Consider the following 18,403-nt stretch of genomic DNA (forward strand, 5'->3'; position numbering starts at 1 on the left):
TTGGAGGAGCTTCAGTTTGGGATCTTGAGTTCTAGGATCCTCGCTCAAAAGATCTATGGTTAGTAGTCCCAAGGCCACTGTGTAATCAGTCTATGACACTCTTAAGACGCTCCGTGTTTCCTTTGTGTACATTTCTTAGCTTCCTGTTGACGTAGATTTATTATATGATGGATTTCTGTGGTCTCTGTCCCATTTTTCATCTGCAATCTATATGTAAAATGCCTGTTTCTTAAAAATTTGCATGGCATAAGAATAGCTTGTGGAAGACCTCCTGTCCCCAATTTCCTGTCTTCTTATTTTCTGAACACTTGGTCCTCCTGCTCAGACTCTTGTCACTGATGATGCTGGTCCAGTTCAGGGTATGGGAACTGTTTTGCAGATGTTGTAGCCTCTGGGACCAGGACCCACAACTCTGTATTTTGTTTGGTTTGGGCTTTCTGTAATGGTATTCATCAGTTGCAAAATTGCCTTGAAGAGCATGCAGACTACACTTCTCTGTGAGCAGAAGAACAACTATTTAGAGAACAGTTAGTCATTGAACTTGCTTAGTAGAGTTGTCATTTCAAGTTCTCCTCCAAGATCCCTAGCTTTGCTAGCCCTGGGTAGTGTCCAGTCCCGGGCATGTCTCTGCTGTATTCTTAAAGCTATTACAAAATTTTGGAGGTAGTTGTGATTCACAGGTGTCATGGCTGTGTAGGACTGTTAGTTGACTTTTTCCTTTGTAATCTTTCATAGCAACTTCTAATATCATGAAAGCTAGCCCTCAGGGAGAGGGTTTCCAAGTCAGCTTACTCTCTGGGACCTATGGGTTCGGTGTCTGAAGTGTAGGGTAAGTTCATGAACAGGGATTTACTTTCCACCTCTCAGGGACAATCAAGGCAACAGTAACAGTTTGCATTGTTTGGGAGTCTTTTAGACAGTCCTGAACAACAACTCAATAACTGTCTTTTCATGTCTGATTTTGGGGATTTTGTTAAATGGTCTTTGACTCTTGGATGGAGAGAGCATCATCAGCCCAGATGTTACAATTTCATTGAAACTATATGTACATATATATATATATATATATATATATATATATATATATAAACTTAAATATGTTGTTTTTAAAAGATAAATAGCTAATAGTATGGTTACTTATGACTTTTTCAAAATCCTTACTGTTATTTTACCCTCCTCTCTCCTTCTTTTGTATTTATTGGCACCAGAAATTCTTAATAACTTTTTGGCAAGAAGCAAGGAGTGAAATGATATTTTGTAGTACTTTTGAGCATTTTTTTAAATTTGAAATTAAGGATATAGTGAGATTGGGTTGATTACTTCTAACATCACTGGAAAATATTATAAAAGAAAAAGCTAGTTGATTAAAGTCAAAGATCAAATGTGATAATCAAGAGTTTCTCTTTGTACTCAAAATCTAAATAAAGTCCTTTAGCTAAAGGACTGACATTGCTAAAGTTCAAATATAAACCTTTATTGTCTACTGTCTGCCCAAATTTTTGCTAGCCCATGTCAGAAAGCCTCACCATTTAATTATATTGAAGAATTAGAAAAAAATAAGTATTTAAGATGAAGAATGAAATTTTGAAACAAATTTAGTATTTTGAAACAAGTACCAACTAAAAGTAGTTTCTGAGTATTTTATCTGACTTTGGAGAGTATGAAAATTCTAATATCAGACCCTCCAACCTTCTAGTGCTGAGGTGGGCCTGTGAATCTCAAGTGAATGTCACAGACCACTATAGAATCATGAAAAGACAGAGTTGATCACAGGACTTCCCTTCATACCTTCAGTTCACAAGCAGTTTCATGCCACTTACAGCTGACAAAACGGTAAGGATAAGGTGTGATTTATCAAGGAATTCCTAGGGAACCCTGGGAACAACAGAGGAAACCAAGACAGAGAAATCAGAAAATTTGAATCCTCTTGCATTTCTCTGATAGAAAAATAAAATCACAAAATATAGCCTAATCAGTGAGCATGAGCTAATATCTAGCAGTCAGACAATATAAAATGCAAATCAGAATGTAGACCAATGAAACTTGTAATTTATGATGGTGCAAATCCATTTGCAAAATGGTTTGTCAGTTTCTTAGAAAAGTGAATCATGCAATAAAACATCCCAAATTCAGTACACAGATGTGTTAACACAAATCTAAGAAAAACTGTCTCATAAAGTCTTGATCATGAGCATGGATGTTTTTTTTTAGAATAAAAAATTTTTTAGTGTTATTTTTATTTTTTTTATTAAAAATTTCCATCTCCTCCACTCCTCCTCCCCCTTCCCTCCCCTCCCTTCTACCCATACCCCCACTCGGTCCTTCTCCAAGCCAAAGAGCCATCAGGGTTAATAGCTGGTTTCTTTCCAAAACTGGACAATATATGCTATGCCCATAGAATATTGTTTAGTAATAAAAAGAAACCATCCAGTCACCAAAAAACAAGGAACAGTTTGAATTAGTCAAGCCAATATTAGAAAGTTGTACATGATTTGACTCCAACTAAAGAACATTGTGAAACAAGTAAATCTACAGAGAACTCAAAGCTCCACTATTTGCTAGGCAATTGGGAGAGGAGAAACAAGGTTTTGTGGGTGAGGAAAAGGAATTTTTGGAAGCTGAAAATACCATGGAGCTTCTGTAATAGTTGATCATGGCATTATTCATTTATTATTATCTATAAAATTTAAAATAAATTGCAAATTTTCATTAAAAGTAATATGTAATATTAACTCTTTTATACTTGCAATATGACAAAGACAAGGGAACTGCATAAGAGGTCTGTAAGCCTCACTCTGTAAATAGTTTTTAAATTCAATTAGTATGCAAAATATTTCATACCACAAAGAATAATAACATTCATAAAGAAAATTCTAAGATCCTTAAATGAGAAAAATCCAATGACATAGAAAGAAAAAGGAAAAACTCACTAGTCACAAATACAAAGCAAATATGGAAACATTTTCTGTGTTGATTTATGTCTGCTTTACAGTTTTTTAATGTTTTATAATATAGTATGAAAAGAACATTTGCAAAATTCTAAGGATCAAAACAAATATTAAAATAATGGCATTTTCCTAAGATATCTTTCTTGATTAAAGCTACAAAAGAAAAAAGGTCAGAATTGATTCAAACATTTTGGCTCTTGGTATATCGTCATTGGTAAGAATGACGTTTCAAGGCTACTTTTACTATTGGTTTGCTGATTTCATTGCAGGTGGGTCAAGTTTTTTAGAAACTTTTGTATTTGCTCTGTAGATAATATTTACTTATAGACTGATTAGAATTGCTTCCATCAACTTTGAAAAAAGAAATCAGAAACTCTCATTGAAGAACTACTTACCCAATGATTTTTATGTTGAACACAGGACAGTATCTCATTGCAGAGTATGACCTTGCTTTTGAGTTAGAAGTGATTTAATAATCAAGCCTGATTATGACATAGTTGAATTGATCCTAGGTAAAAGTAAGTATAAGACTCGAGGTCATTTGAGAGATTTCAAAGCTTTGAAGATCTCTCAGAGGAGGGCAGCTTAATTTGGCATTGGGAACAGAAGATCTAGCAAACATGAAAATGTATTTACCTTGTGATACTGATGACGCTGAAGGGACAGGAACAACTGACAGTCTTCATCCTGGAGCTAAAGCAGACACAGGCAAGCCTGAAGCACTATTTGATTCCACAAACCCTTGGGACATTGTTTTCCTGGATATTACGGCAATAGCAATGGCATTTGTTGGGAAACTGAGTGTTATACAAACTTGGACTTGAAAGAGAGTGGAACAGGGCTTCCCACCGAGTTACCCCAATGGGAGTGTTGTTTTTTAAATTTATTCTTTTCCAGCAGTGTCTTCTTCTGTGTTCAAGGCTGTTTTAGAATTATTGGCAACACTTGTTTTTTTGAGATTTTAATACAATTACAACATTCCTCCCTTCCATTTTCTCCCTCCAAACACTCTCATGTGTATCTAGCCCTTGCGAATTCATGGCCTCTCTATTCATTAATTGCTACTGCATGCATAGATGTATATCTATAAGCATACATATTCCCAACATAATCTTTTAATCTGTATAATGTTGCTTTCATGCACATTTTCAGGACTGTTCATTTGGTACTGGATTACCAATTGGCATGCTCTTTCTGTGGAGGACCACTCTTCTGCTTCCAGATTCTTAAAGGATGTACTTCTCTGTTGTCTTGTTAGGACACAGTTAAGTTCTACAAATCTTTCTTTTGCTGCTCTCTTGATACACAGTCACACTATTTAGATTCTTCATTGTTAATTTTTTATTATTCCTTTAAGCTTGTTGTTTGCAATAACTACTTTATCCTCATTATCATTCACCAGTGAGTAAAAGATTTTTCTCACTATACCATCTCCTGTTTTCCTCTAGGCCTCCTCTCCTCTCCTTGTTCACTACTTCTCGTTCCTTTATGAATAGAAAACCCAATGAAAGATAAAATGAATGGGTAATTTAAGATTTGCATATGAGCCCCGTGGGGGGGGGGGGAGCAGAAGGAGAGGCCATCTGAGTGAATGAACTTTATCAGATGACTCAGTACACTGCAGGTATTCCTCTCAATCCATTGCATCATCGTCCAGCCCCACCAGTTATTCCCTGACTGTCAGAATAAAAGCTGACAAGAAACGTTCCAAGTGCACACACAGTACTCATTTTTTTTTAAAGCTTGAAACTTGTGCTGCCATTTGAAGAGACTAAGCTAGATTATTTCATTCTTTCGCGGACTCATCTGGACAGGTTGTACTTTTTATTGTTGACGTTAAGAGATTTTAAATATAGAAAATACAGTTTGTGGTATTTACTAAGTTGTTAAAAATCGAGTGAATATTAAGTCTATATTGATACTATGCCTAATTGATAATGTAAATCATTGAAAGTCTTTTAAAAGTGCTTGTCACAAAAATATTTTTTAGATATTCTTTGATGCTTAAAGATCTGTAAAATAAAATTCTGGTATTATGGATGCCTGGAAAGTACTGAATGCAATTGCTATAAAGGATCTTGAAGCTACTACTGCTATCTTCTTAGGAAAACTTTAAAAAAAATACAGGAAAAGTCTATATTTTTGACAAATCATTCAAGTGTATTTCATTTGTAAGACACTGTTAACTTTGATAGCATTTTTGATAGTGGAAACTAGCCAATCAAAAATACAGTCTAATAATTAGAGTAATCAATTTTTCTCAGAATCTCTTTTGGCTCATGATATTGTGACAGAAATATATATAAAAAGACAGTTCTACTTTCAGCCACTTTGTTCATATCTAGACTAAAAGAGAACTTGACAAAATCTTCAGCATTCATCACAGAACAGAGAAGGGCAGTAGGCTAAAGTTCAGGTTAGGGGATAGAAGAGGAAATGGCTGCCTTAAACAATTGCTGCTGCTGTTTCTCCATAATTGGTACTTCTTCTCCTCAAGAAACAGCGTTGACAGTTTCTGACTGAAATACACATTTTAGGGGAAAACACAGTCAGTGAGTGAATCTATGTGTTATGGCTCAAGGCAATTTATGAGAAACTGAGGGTAGGAAAGAGGACTTTTGATGTCAGCACTTTAACTATGAGACCACGTTAATTATGAGGTGACAGCTTCAGGTCGGGCTACTGCATACTGGTGGGTTAACTACCTCCAGTTTGAATGCAAACCAATTCTTAGAAATGTGGCTCAATCCACAAAATACAATTCATCCGAATAAACAAATTAATAAGGTAAGTGTTGACTATTATAGTTTTTTTTCGAAGTGGACATTTCTTATATTTAATTTCAGTAAGCCTGGAGACAATTCTGAGAACAAGCTGATGGCTGATTTCTGTTCTGGTAATAGAAATGATATTTTCAAATTGTTATGTCTATATGCCTCTGATTTTTCAAAGAGTTGAAATTGCAGGGACTGAGTTTTTTTTTTCCCATGACTAATAGTATTTTATGGGTTGATAGCACATATAAACCATTATCTGAATAGCAACAAACAAATGGCAAGGTGTCACTTACGTCTTTCTTCTAGTGTGCTATTTAGAGCTATACTGAAATGACTATTATCTTATGTGGGTTGTCTTAGAGATATTCAGAGAATAAATGCCAGGAAGAATACCATTGGTTATTAAAGTGAGGAGACAAAGTATTAACTATAAATTTCTCTAGGATCATTGAATTTTTGAAGTATATTCCTGAAAATTTATAGTGGCATTTTAATTGTATTTTAATAAATAAAAACTGCCTGAAGATCTGAGAGTAAAAAAATCCCACTGCTTAGCCTTATAGACCAGGTTATGGTAACACACACCTTTAATCCCAGTAGCCACAATGGCACACACATTTAATCCCAGCAGTGCTGCCTTTAATCCCAGCCCTAGTGAGGTATATAAAAAGGGGGGATTTAGCTCTCAGACACACAGTCTCATTCTGAGATTCCTGGAGGCAGGATCGCCATTTCAGACTGAGGTTGAGGTAAGAGCCAGTGGCTGGCTGTTTTGCTTTTCAGATCTTCAGGTGGAAACCCAATTTAACCCTGAGTTTTTGCAATCATGCTTCAGAAACTGTTAATGGCACATGCCTTTCCTGATTGAACAGTTGTGTTACCATGCCATTTACCTTGACCCACTGAGGTACCTTCCAGCCCATAGTTTAAAACTTGATCCCGGGGTGAATTAGGGCAATTCAGCTGAGGTCCATTATTTTTGAGAGTAAGTGAGAGAAGTAAATTCAAGATCCATGACTCCGAAGGGCTTTGCTATAGTCTCAGCATTCCCTTTTTCAGACATAAGTTTTATAATATCTTAATTTTACTTCCCTTTAAATATGTTTATCAAACATTTGAAATGCTTTCGTCCAATGACATATATTCAGGAACAAAGACAGATTTGTGTTAGATACCAGATAGTACCATTATAAAGTGGCAGTCTATCTTTATTATTTAATATAGACAAAATTGAACTCTCTACTAAAATATGGTTACATTTTAATACTTCTTAGACTTTTCATTTGCTTAGTCAATGTTGACAAAATTGAAGATTATTTTCCATTCATTATAGAATCTTATATATATTATATGTTTATTTAACTATAGATGTATTCTATACACTGGCATAGTGTTTAAATTATACTCTCCACTACCTTGCATAGTTTTGCCTGTTTATTATAAAGTTAAATGATTTATGCTTTTATTAGGTGTAGAAAGTCCTTGAACACTGAATATATATAAATGCATACATATAATTTTTGCATTTTTATTCAAGATAGATTCTTTTATCATACAATATGTCCTGATTATAATTTCCCCCTCCCTGCACTAATATTAAGCATGTTTTTACCCAGGTAACAGGTAAGGTGAAGGCATTTAACTGGCTTTTATATATATAGTAATTTAAAATGTGAAAGCATTTAAAAACTTAAGAATCTGTTTTTCCTCAAGAACACCACTTTGAGATGGGGACTTTTAAACCTGAGGATTGTGAATTCCTTGCTGAGTTTCGTGGAATTCTAATGGATAAACGTTTCACCAAATATTGGGATGATGTTGAAACATTCCTGGCAAGACCAGATGATCTCGTCATTGCTACTTATCCTAAATCTGGTAAGTGTCCTTGATATGACAGAATGTTGCTTTGACACATAGAAATTATAAAGCTACATCATTATTAAATTATCAGTATTAAAGTGTTTACCTGACTCAAAATCATTTCATATTAAGGACAGTTGTAGTAATTTTGGTGTCAAAATATTAATAAATTTCACATTATCAACTTTTATTTCACAATCTCAAGCTCCAAAAACAAAACCAGTAATTTCATTAGGTCACTGATATGGAACTTGTTGATCATGTAATTATCTTATTCAATACATATTGAGTATATATCATATATCATATATCAATTTGAGATATATGTTGCATAATGAATATTTAAAACTACTGAGTTTTTATTATTGCTATGTATTTAGACTACAAATCCTTTCAAATGTGAACAAAAACTCTCTTTCAGGCAACCACTGATTTTCATTGCATATACTCACAAATTTTAATTTCACTATATATATTCACAAATTACAATTCTTTTTTCTGAGATCAACTCTACTACTATACATTTTCTAGAGTCTTAAAATTATAAACTTTAAAATTCAAAGAAGCCCAATCATATGTTCTCTGTCTTTGTATTAACATTTGATGCTTAAAAATGAATCACTTATCTACTTATGACCATATGATTTTATAATTCCAATTGTTAAGAGAAATGAGAGTCATGAGTTTGAGAAGACCAGTACACACTGACCAGTTACTATTCATGACAGTATAGATCCCTATTAGTTGAAGTTATTTTGGGTAGTGTAAATTTAAATATTCAAGTATATATTGTTTGGGGGATGGAGAGAAAGCTCAGCAGTTAAGCGCACTGACTGTTCTTCCAGAAGACCCAGGTTCAAATCCCAGCACCCACATGGCAGCTCACAACTGTCTATAACTCCAGTTCCAGGGAATCTGATACCTTCACACCAATGCACACAAACTAAAGTTAAATAAATTATTTAAAGTATTGCAAACTGAGGGCTGGAGAGATGGCTCAGAAGTTAAGAGCACAGGCTGCCTGTGCTCTCCCAGAGTTCCTGAGTTCAATTCCCAGTACCTACATGGTGGCTCACAACCATCTGTAATGAGATCTGGTGCCCTCTTCTGTCATACAGGAATATTTGCAGGCAGAATACTGTCTGCATAATAAATAAATCTTTTAAAAAAGAATGTATTGTTTGAATTTGGATGATATCAAACTTTATTAAAATAATACTGTTTTCAGCCTTACAGGGTCATTGGAGATTCAAGTGTGTTTAATTTTTACAGGTACCACGTGGGTTAGTGAAATTGTATACATGATCTATAAAGAAGGTGATGTAGAAAAATGCAAGGAAGATGCGATTTTTAATAGAGTACCTTACCTGGAATGCAGAAATGAAGAGTTAATAAATGGTAATTTTAAAATTAATTTTTGAAATGTATGCCTAAATTTTAAGATATGTGATAGATATATGACATAGATTTAATAATATTGCAATAAAAACAAGAGAACTTTTAGCATCATGGACAATTAATATTCTGTCACTACTATAGGTAGTAATCTTATAGAATGCCCTATGCCTGGAATAGTGAATAATTCTCACTATTACATGTGTTCAGAAGAGTCTTATAATATGCCAGCATTTATTCCTTAGTTCCCTGACTTGGAAAATATTTTAAATACTAAGAAACTATTCAACAAATTTCAAGGAGAGTCAAAACTCTATTCATGAAGTTTGCTTACCAATATGTGAAAAAATATTATTATTTTGGGTGGGGGAGAGGAAGTTTTTTGAGACAGTTTTTTTTTTGTAGCTTTGGATCCTGTCTTGGAACTAGCTTTTGTAGACCAGACTGACCTCAGACTGACCTCAAACTCACAGAGATCTACTTACCTCTGCCCCTCAAGTGCTGGGATTAAAGGCGTGTGCCACCATTGACCAATTAGTGAACAATTATTTACTTCAATTGATGAAACTATTTAATCTTTCTCTGCAATTTATTTAGTTAATAATTTTCTTCACAGTGAAATTGTATTATCTAGAACCTTAAGTAACCTCCTTTAAAAACACTGTTTAAATTTACATAAAAATTTTTTCAAATTGCCTGTTTTCTCATCTCAGGAGTAAAACAATTAAATGAGAAGAAATCTCCTAGAATAATAAAAACCCACCTGCCACCCCAGCTTCTTCCAGTATCATTTTGGGAGAAGAATTGCAAGGTAACCAGAATTAGATGTTCTTAGACTTCATTTGCTTGGATATCACCTGAGAGGCATCTTAAACATATTGTGTTACACTTTTCATTTCACGTACAGATCTTTCAACACATATGAATTATTTTTAGCATAACCCAAGTCCAATTACACTACTTTTGTTTGCTTAAGATGATTCTGTAAAGTAGTTAGATTTTAAACCTCGGTTTGTTCCTGTGTAGAAGAAGGGTCATGGTGTCATCTTCCTAACAGAGATAAATGCAATTATCCTTGAAACCGCAAGCCTAGTGCCTAACCCACTGTAAGCCCTGGATGAATGTCAGATAGCTACTTTTATATCCTTGTGTACTGAATACCTCCTCTTCACAAAACAGTGTGTGACATTGTGAGACATTCAAATGAGTCAGAATAGGATATCCAGACAAGTGTCCTGCAATAATCATTTACCCAGTGAATGAAAGGGAATCTTATCTTCATCTCACTTCCTAATAATACGCTACACACTGGCTAAACTATAAAGGAAAGAGATTTATTTGGTTGGCGGTTCTGATCCAGGGTCAAGAGGCTGAACTTGGTGATGATCTTTTTGTTGACAAAGTTTCAAGGTGACATACGAGTCAGGGGATGCACATACATTTATGTCTCTAGTCACTAACTCTTTTCTTTAAAGCCACTAACCCTCAAAAGTTAGCTACTATGGTGACCTTTTCTAACCTTTGACACCTCCCAAATGGTCACCTCTAAATACAAAAGTCAGATTATATTCATTGTATAGGTATACAGACTTCATTGTGATCATTGAATTTGAATATGGATTTTGGAGGGTAAGAACCATATTCAAACCTACCAGTTCCTGTAACATGTAGGGTCATATGACATGGGTAATCATGGATTCCATAGAAATAGTCACTTGAGTAAAGAAATAAGCAAACAGACTCTACAGGTAGTACTTAGATCACATAAGAGAAGATTTCTAATTAAGATGCAGAGTTTAAAAGGCTGAAGAGGACTGGGCAGTTCTGGTGCATGCCTTCAATCCCAGTTCTCAGGAGACAGAGGCAGTTGGATCTGTGTGACTTTGAGACCAGCATGGTCAACTGAGTGAGTTCCAGGACAGCCAGGACTACATGGATAAATCCTGTCTTGAAAAAACAAAATATCAAACAAACAAACAAGAAGGACTGAAGATGAACTAGTTTATTCAAACAGACAATTTCAGGAGCTGCCTGTAACCAGTTCAGCTTGTCTGGAAAGTTAAATGTTCATGCTGGATAAAACAATGAAAGAAAATTACCTAGGACTTATCATAGGAAAGTTGATTGCCAAGTTAAGAAACATGGATTTTCCTTCCATTATCATAGTACTAGAGCATTTTAGAGAGAAATTGGCTATGGAGTAAATTTCATGCATCCTGCTTACTGGCGTTTCTTGATATATTTGACACTGCAAAGATCTTAGGCTACAAACTTCAAAGATTCCAATGCTGTGTTAATTTCACCTGAAATAACACTATCAGCACATCTTCCTGTGTGAGTTCCTGCAGAAAAACTCTTTCACAGTTGCACAGTCTCCTGAGATGTCTCATCACCATTTTCTGGAAGAGTATTGATCAAGCCACTTTTCTCCTTGTGAGAAGAGTGGTAAGATTTTACTGCTCTGTTGAATTTACAGTCAGGTTTTATTACATACTTTCTTATAGCCTTTTCTTATATAAGGTCATCAAAGAAATAGAGATAATTGAATGAATTTGCCTTTTAATTATTTTCAAGTTCATTTGTTGATCCATCAGAGGAGAAGTCGTGGAGAATGTTTTGGGAAAGGGTGTTTGGAGCGGTGGATAAGAAAATTAAGTGATGGAGTAAAGGAAGTGATTCTTAAAAGACCAGGATGGTGGCTGAGAGAAGTGTCTAAGGATAATGAATTTGAAGTTGTGGTGTGCTTTGGAGGGAGGTGTAGAGATTGTAGACCTGGAGGAGACTGCATGCTTTGTCCCATTTTTTATAGTGGCCAAAGTATCTGAGGACAATGATAAGGCCTTTGCAGGATGAACTTTTATAGTGTTACTGCTAGAAACAGCCCATAACACCACAATTCCTGATTTGCTAATGCCCTGATGTTGATATACTGTGTATAACAAGAATGAAGAGCCAGGGAGTGAAGGCAGAGAGTGCATTCTCCTCTCATCCCATTCCTCAGGAGCAGCAGTGGTCACTCTTATTACCAAAGAGTGGAGGGGAGGATCTTGAGGAGGGCTCAGATGAAGAAAATACAGAACATTGAGATACAAATTAAAATACAAATATGTAAACATGATTACTTTTTTAATCACAAATAATGAAGCTACAGGGCATATTCTCTTTTTTTTTTGTCTTAGCATCCAAACTGTAATACAGTTTACAGAGCAGAAAACTACTTTCGATTGAGAGATCTGTCAACTTGTTCATTTGCATTGATTTACTTTCAATACTACTATATACTTGAATCAATTTAAGTTTCATTATTTTATCCATAAAATTAGGAGAACAATCTAGTTGACTCAATTTTTTGACTGAAGCTGTCATGCAAATAAAGAGCAAGAGGAGACCTTGAAGAATGTCAGAAATGGTGCTGTGACCTCAGGCTATTGAACACATTTCTTAGCAGAATAGGACTAAAGGCTAGCCAGGACACAGAAAACACTGCCTTAACTTAAGATACTATGGGATGTTTTTTCCTATAGAGTGTTTTTTCTTTTATTAAAAATTTCTGCCTCCTCCCCGACTCCCATTTACCCCCCTCCCCCTTCCCCTCCCTCTCCTGTCCAGAGAGCAGTAAGGGTTCCCTGCCCTGTGGGAAGTCCAAGTTCCTCCCCCCTCCATCCAGGTCCAGGAAGGTGAGCATCCAAACAGGCCGCCCCCCCTCCCCAAGCCAGTATGTGTAGTAGGATCAAAACCCAGTGTCATTGTCCTTGGCTTCTCAGCCGCCCTCATTGTCTGTCATGTTCAGGGAGTCCGGTTTTATCCCATGCTTTTTCATTCCCAGTCCAGCTGGGCTTGGTAAGCTCCGAATAGATCAGCCCCACCATCTCAGTGGATGGGAGCACCCCTTGCAGTCCAGACTTCCTTGCTCATGTTTTCCCTCATTCTGCTCCTCATTTGGACCTTGGGAGTTCAGTCCGGTGCACCAATGTGTGGCTCTGTCTCTATCTCCATCCATTGCCAGGTGAAGGTTCCATCCAGATGGAACTCCACCGCCAGAGTGTTTTTTTTCAACAAATAATTTATATTATGTTAGTTGTTGCATTCATGAATCTCTAAAACTTGAGGACAACTCGTTCGATAATCAAGGCAGTGATTTCACACTTTATTTCATCCCCCAAGATGATCTACATTTGCCGGAATGCCAAGGATGTGGCGGTTTCTTATTATTACTTCTTCCTAATGATAACGGATTATCCAAATCCTGAATCCGTTTCGGAATTTGTGGAGAAATTTATGCAAGGACAAGGTAAGAGCAACTCGCCTTCTTTGGATTACTTTCTGGAAAAGTAGGACAAAACAAATGCTGTTCTATGTGAAGGAAAACTAACTGAGTTAATATAAACAGAGGTAATATAAGTATATAAAAAACTATAATGTTATATATAAACAGAGATAGAATGTAATATAGTATAGAAATACAACATAATATAAATAAAACAGAATATAAATATAAGATGATATAAATATATAGATGAATATAATATAAATTTAAATACAATATACAGATATATGTAAACAAAGGTAGAATATAAGGTTTCTAAGGGATATAATATTACACAGATTCTAAAGGAACTGATGCTTAGAGTGGTAGGAGGTTTCTCTCTCTGGGAGGAGGAAGGAAAATCAGAGACTCTAGGAATTTCATTATAATGCCAAGAAGTAAATGCAGTGACCCAATTTGAGGGTTGGGGCGATAGTTTCCTCTCTATAATTCTGACAGTTATCATGTTCTGTCTCTAACAAAATTTTTATTTTTTCAAATGTTTTAACACTTGTAATATTGTTGAACAAAAGGGTCTAGGGTAAAAAATCCTGCTCATTCCTTTCCAAGTAAAATGCCAAGGCATTAAATAAGGACTGATGTTGGTATTTACCAATATCCTAAATACCTGTAAAACTCTTGATTATTCCAACAGGCATGTAGCCAAAACATTTTCAGTTGATTTCCCTGAACCCTGAAGAGTTATTTGAGTAGATATTATGGGAACTTTATTATTCCATTAAAGTTCTGACTAAAACAGCTGAGTATTTATATATGAAGATGAAGGGGCAAAGAAGGGCTTACACTTCATTAAATAAGCCATAGGAATAACTGAAAAATGTTTATAATCATATGAGATAATACTGCTCATTGGAACATATGGTTTGCAGAAAAAATGTACTCTAAAACACTGTCAATAAAATATGTGCCTCAATATGAAAAACAGAAAAAATAATTGATACACCTTATAAAGGGGGTAAATTAGATTATTATTAACATCATTACGAACCTTCTCATAAGAAACTTTGATGTTTGGCAGCAAAGCAGAAAGAATGGGTCAATGGGTTGATGCCAAGTCTATTGGTGACTCACACTTTCACAATCGAAATTACCACTCCTATAATAATTACTATTCTCTCTCTCTCTCTCTGGTCCTGTCTCCCCCTCTCTTTGCAAGTGTGTGTCTTACGGAAAGAGAGATGAATACACACAGACACATAGACCCACATACACAAGCATACAGACACACACATACACACACCAGTTTAACAGTTAACACATATTCTAATTGCTCTAAATTAAGTTGGTTTCTTATTTTTTCTCAGCATCATGATACATATCATGATGCTAAAATTGAAAACATGTTTCTCTACATGAAATTATCAACATTTTTGTATCATTACTGAGCAGAACTTTTCTTAATAAGTTTAATGCTCCTGGCAGCACCAATCTACTTTGAGACAAGGAGTTAGTCAACCATGTTTGGCGCCAATCTGCTGTATGGAGCAGGACCCTTTGTTCGTCCCGGCCGCCCCACTAGCTTACACCCAAAATAACCACACAGAAATTGTATTAATTAAATTACTACCTGGCCCATTATATCTAGCTTCTTCTTGGCCAACTCTCACATCCTTATCTAACCCATTTCTATTAATCTGTGGTTTACCGGGAAGTATTCAGCGTCTCTGACCTGGCGACATCATGGCGGCTCTTTTGTCTGCCTTCTTCTTCCCAGAATACAGTTCTGTCTTCTCTGCCTATCTAAGTTCTGCCCTACCAGGCCAAGCAGTTTCTTTATTGATTAACCAATGAAAGCAATACAAATACAGAAGGACCCCCTATACCACAGAACTTTTCTTAATGTTTAACTTAACTATTAGCTTTCATTTCATGAGCTTTTTATTTCTTATTAACAATTTGAATATCAAATTTGTCTATCAAGCTGCAAAATGACAGTGTAGTATCTGCATTTGTTTCTTCTAATTTCAGTTTTGTATGGCTCCTGGTATGATCATGTGAAATCTTGGTGGGAAAAGAGTAAGAATCCATCTATATTATTCATGTTCTATGAAGACATGATAGAGGTAAGAAATAAAAGGCAAATGAACATTCTAGTAGTTTTTAAGATGCTCTTAACATCTGACAATCCTGTAGATGCAATATTACCATTGGAAATGTAATAGCACCCACTTGCAGAAGTATAAAAGGAAAGTATGATACTTTAGTTTAATTAAGTTTAGTGAACAAATACATTTTAAATCCAGGTGTCAAAGTTTTCTAACGATAAAATTTGCAAACAGAACCTTAAATTCATAAAATTAAAACAAAATAACAGCATGCGTGATTGTATAATCAACAAAGTAGATCTTTTACAGGACACTGTAGTCTGAGGACTTACCTTTATATTGAAATTCATTGTGCGTATACCATGTATGAGATTATAATAACTAGGCTTATTTGCTTACAACTGTGATTTCAGCAATTATAGAACTGAGACAGGTAGCCATGAGTCCAGCCCATTTTTGAGCAGAATATCAAGATTTGCCTCAAGAAGAATAAAAATAATTAAATAAAAAAAAATGGCCAGAGATGTATGTCAGTGGATAAAGTCATTGCTCTACAAGTTTGAGGACTAGAGTTCAGATCCTTGGTACTTACATAAAATCAGGTCAGCATGGAAGCCTGATTCTAATCCTAGGGAAAAAGAGGATTCTAGAGTCACACTTGCAGGGTGAACTAATCAGTGATCTCTGGGTTGTGTGGCACACCCTGTCAGTAAAATAAAGTGAAGAGTGATAGATGAAGCTATATGATCCCACATTATGGCTTTCACACACTCAAATGCAAGTGCATGTATGCTAATACACATGTAAACTAGATACACAAAGCACACAAGCCTGCACTATCGCTGAAAGAATAAATAAAAATGAAAATACTAGAATGAACTACATAACATTTACAAGTCATTTCATTTAGGCCTAACAATTTTTGAAATGTCTCTTGCATCTATTTGTAGATGTGGAAGAATTGTTTAGAATAGTTTTTTTTCCTCATTATTAATCTAATTCCAAAGTGACCAGATACAAAACAATATTCTCTTTCATTTTTAGTTTAAAATCTATTCACCAATTTTGTCAATATGATTTTTCAAATCACTTTGTTTCTCATAGGATATCAGAAGAGAAGTGATAAAATTGATAAAATTCCTGGGGAAAAAACCTTCAGAGGAGCTCGTGGACAAAATCATTCAACACACTTCATTCCAGGAGATGAAGAACAATCCATCCACCAATTATACAACAATGCCAGAGGATTTGATGAATACCAAAGTATCGCCTTTCATGAGAAAGGGTGAGAAAGTCATGTGGCTTTCTATTAAAAGGTCTAAATTGCATTACTTAGGCAAAAATCTAGTCAAGATTATTCACCCCACATAATCAACATGTATTTTCTTTAAACTCTTTTATCTTGAAAATTCTTATTCAATTACAGATTGTTCAGAGTGATAAACACTATTATTATATATATAGCCATATTTATAATGAATTTTTGGTACTTGCTTATTCCCTTTCAGAAGTATATTATATTGAACATAATGTCCCACACCTTAGTCTCAGCATCAGCAAAGATATCATGTAGTGTACCAGTGCCATTAACTAAGTCTTTGTGTCTTAAGTATATATCATATGCCTCATACATATTATCTATATAGTTTATGATTTCTAACTAGAATTTACTATTATTTTGAGATAAAAACAAGTTCAGGAAAGTCAGTCATATTTTTCTTGTACAAATGACAGAAAGTTTTGAAAACTAAATGACTAAGGTAAATTCAAACATGATTCTATTTACTAATAATATCAAAACACAATGAAAGGAAATTTTATTTACATAGGATCATTACCTGATGAAATATAGTCAATTTGTATGCCTGAAATTAGGGATTTTTATATAGTATGTATGTAGCAATGTCATGTAAATAATTGGACATAAAGGTATAAGTTTGGATTTGAGAGATTTATCAGCACAAAGATAATATTCAATAATGTGAATTATTACACTATTGGTCTCTCATTGTTGGGAGGAGGCTACTTGTTTGTCCCGGCTGCCTAGAACAAAAATAATCCCACAGAAACTGTATTAATTAAATCACCACTTGGCCCATTAGCTCTAGCTTTCTATTGACTAACTCTTATATATTAATTTAACCTATTTCTATTAATCTGTGTATCACCACATGGCTGTGGCTTACAGGGTAAAATTCCAGTGTCCATCTCTGGTGGGGCTACATGGCTTCTCTCCACTCTGCCCTTTTTTTCTCCCAGCATTCAGTTTAATTTTCCCTGCCAACCTCTATTCCCTGTGAAGGCCCAAGACAGTTTCTTTATTAACCAATGATATTCACAGAATACAGAGGGGAATCCCACATCACATCATAGAAGGCTTGATACAAAAGAAAACATCAAAGAAGACAGTTCATTTGAAGTAGTTCAATTAAGAAAAAAAGAGTCAATAGGAATTTCAAAGAAAATGTTTCAAAACAATAAAGACAAATTTCTCATTGAAAATAAAATGTGATAATAATATTATTGAGAAAACTGAACATTAGGAGAAAATTTCACATTATTTATCAAAAATATACAAAATAAGCAAATCTCATGATTCTAGCTCAAAGAGTTGACACTCCCGATTTCCATCTGTTTTCTTACAGGAATTGTAGGAGACTGGAAGAACCACTTCACAGTAGCACTGAAGGAGAGGTTTGATGAGCACTATGAGCAACAGATGAAGGAATGCACCCTGAAGTTTAGAGAGGTGCTCTGAGTCGTTTCCTAGTCTTGTATCTGAAACTGGAACATTCTTCAATTTATCCTCCAGTTTCTGCTGGTTTGCCTTTCCATAGAAGCAGAAATTTTTTGAAAGCTGATGATTTAATTTCTTTCTCTCTCTGTTTTAAATTTTCATATCAGTTTAAATTCATATCATAGTTTGACAGCAAAAGCACATTTTTTTCTATATATAAGATAAGGATTCAGGTGAGGGGGAGGCAGGGAGGGAAGCAGAGAAAAATGTAAAGCTCAATAAAAATCAATAAAAAGATAAAGAATCTCCTCTTA

General features: G+C 35.0%; 1 protein-coding gene across 1 annotated transcript; it reads left to right on the plus strand.

The window, feature by feature from the left end:
* Positions 1-4,679: 4,679 nt before the first annotated feature.
* Positions 4,680-18,110, plus strand: LOC119827159 (sulfotransferase 1E1-like). Its single transcript, XM_038348588.1, has 8 exons — positions 4,680-4,762; positions 7,439-7,600; positions 8,858-8,983; positions 9,694-9,791; positions 13,145-13,271; positions 15,276-15,370; positions 16,457-16,637; positions 17,998-18,110. Exons 2-8 carry the CDS (start codon positions 7,453-7,455, stop codon positions 18,108-18,110), a joined length of 888 nt encoding a protein of 295 aa, XP_038204516.1. The 5' UTR covers positions 4,680-4,762; positions 7,439-7,452.
* Positions 18,111-18,403: the final 293 nt, after the last annotated feature.

Source organism: Arvicola amphibius, chromosome 1 (genome assembly GCF_903992535.2).
Source record: "Arvicola amphibius chromosome 1, mArvAmp1.2, whole genome shotgun sequence".
NCBI lineage: Eukaryota > Metazoa > Chordata > Mammalia > Rodentia > Cricetidae > Arvicola > Arvicola amphibius.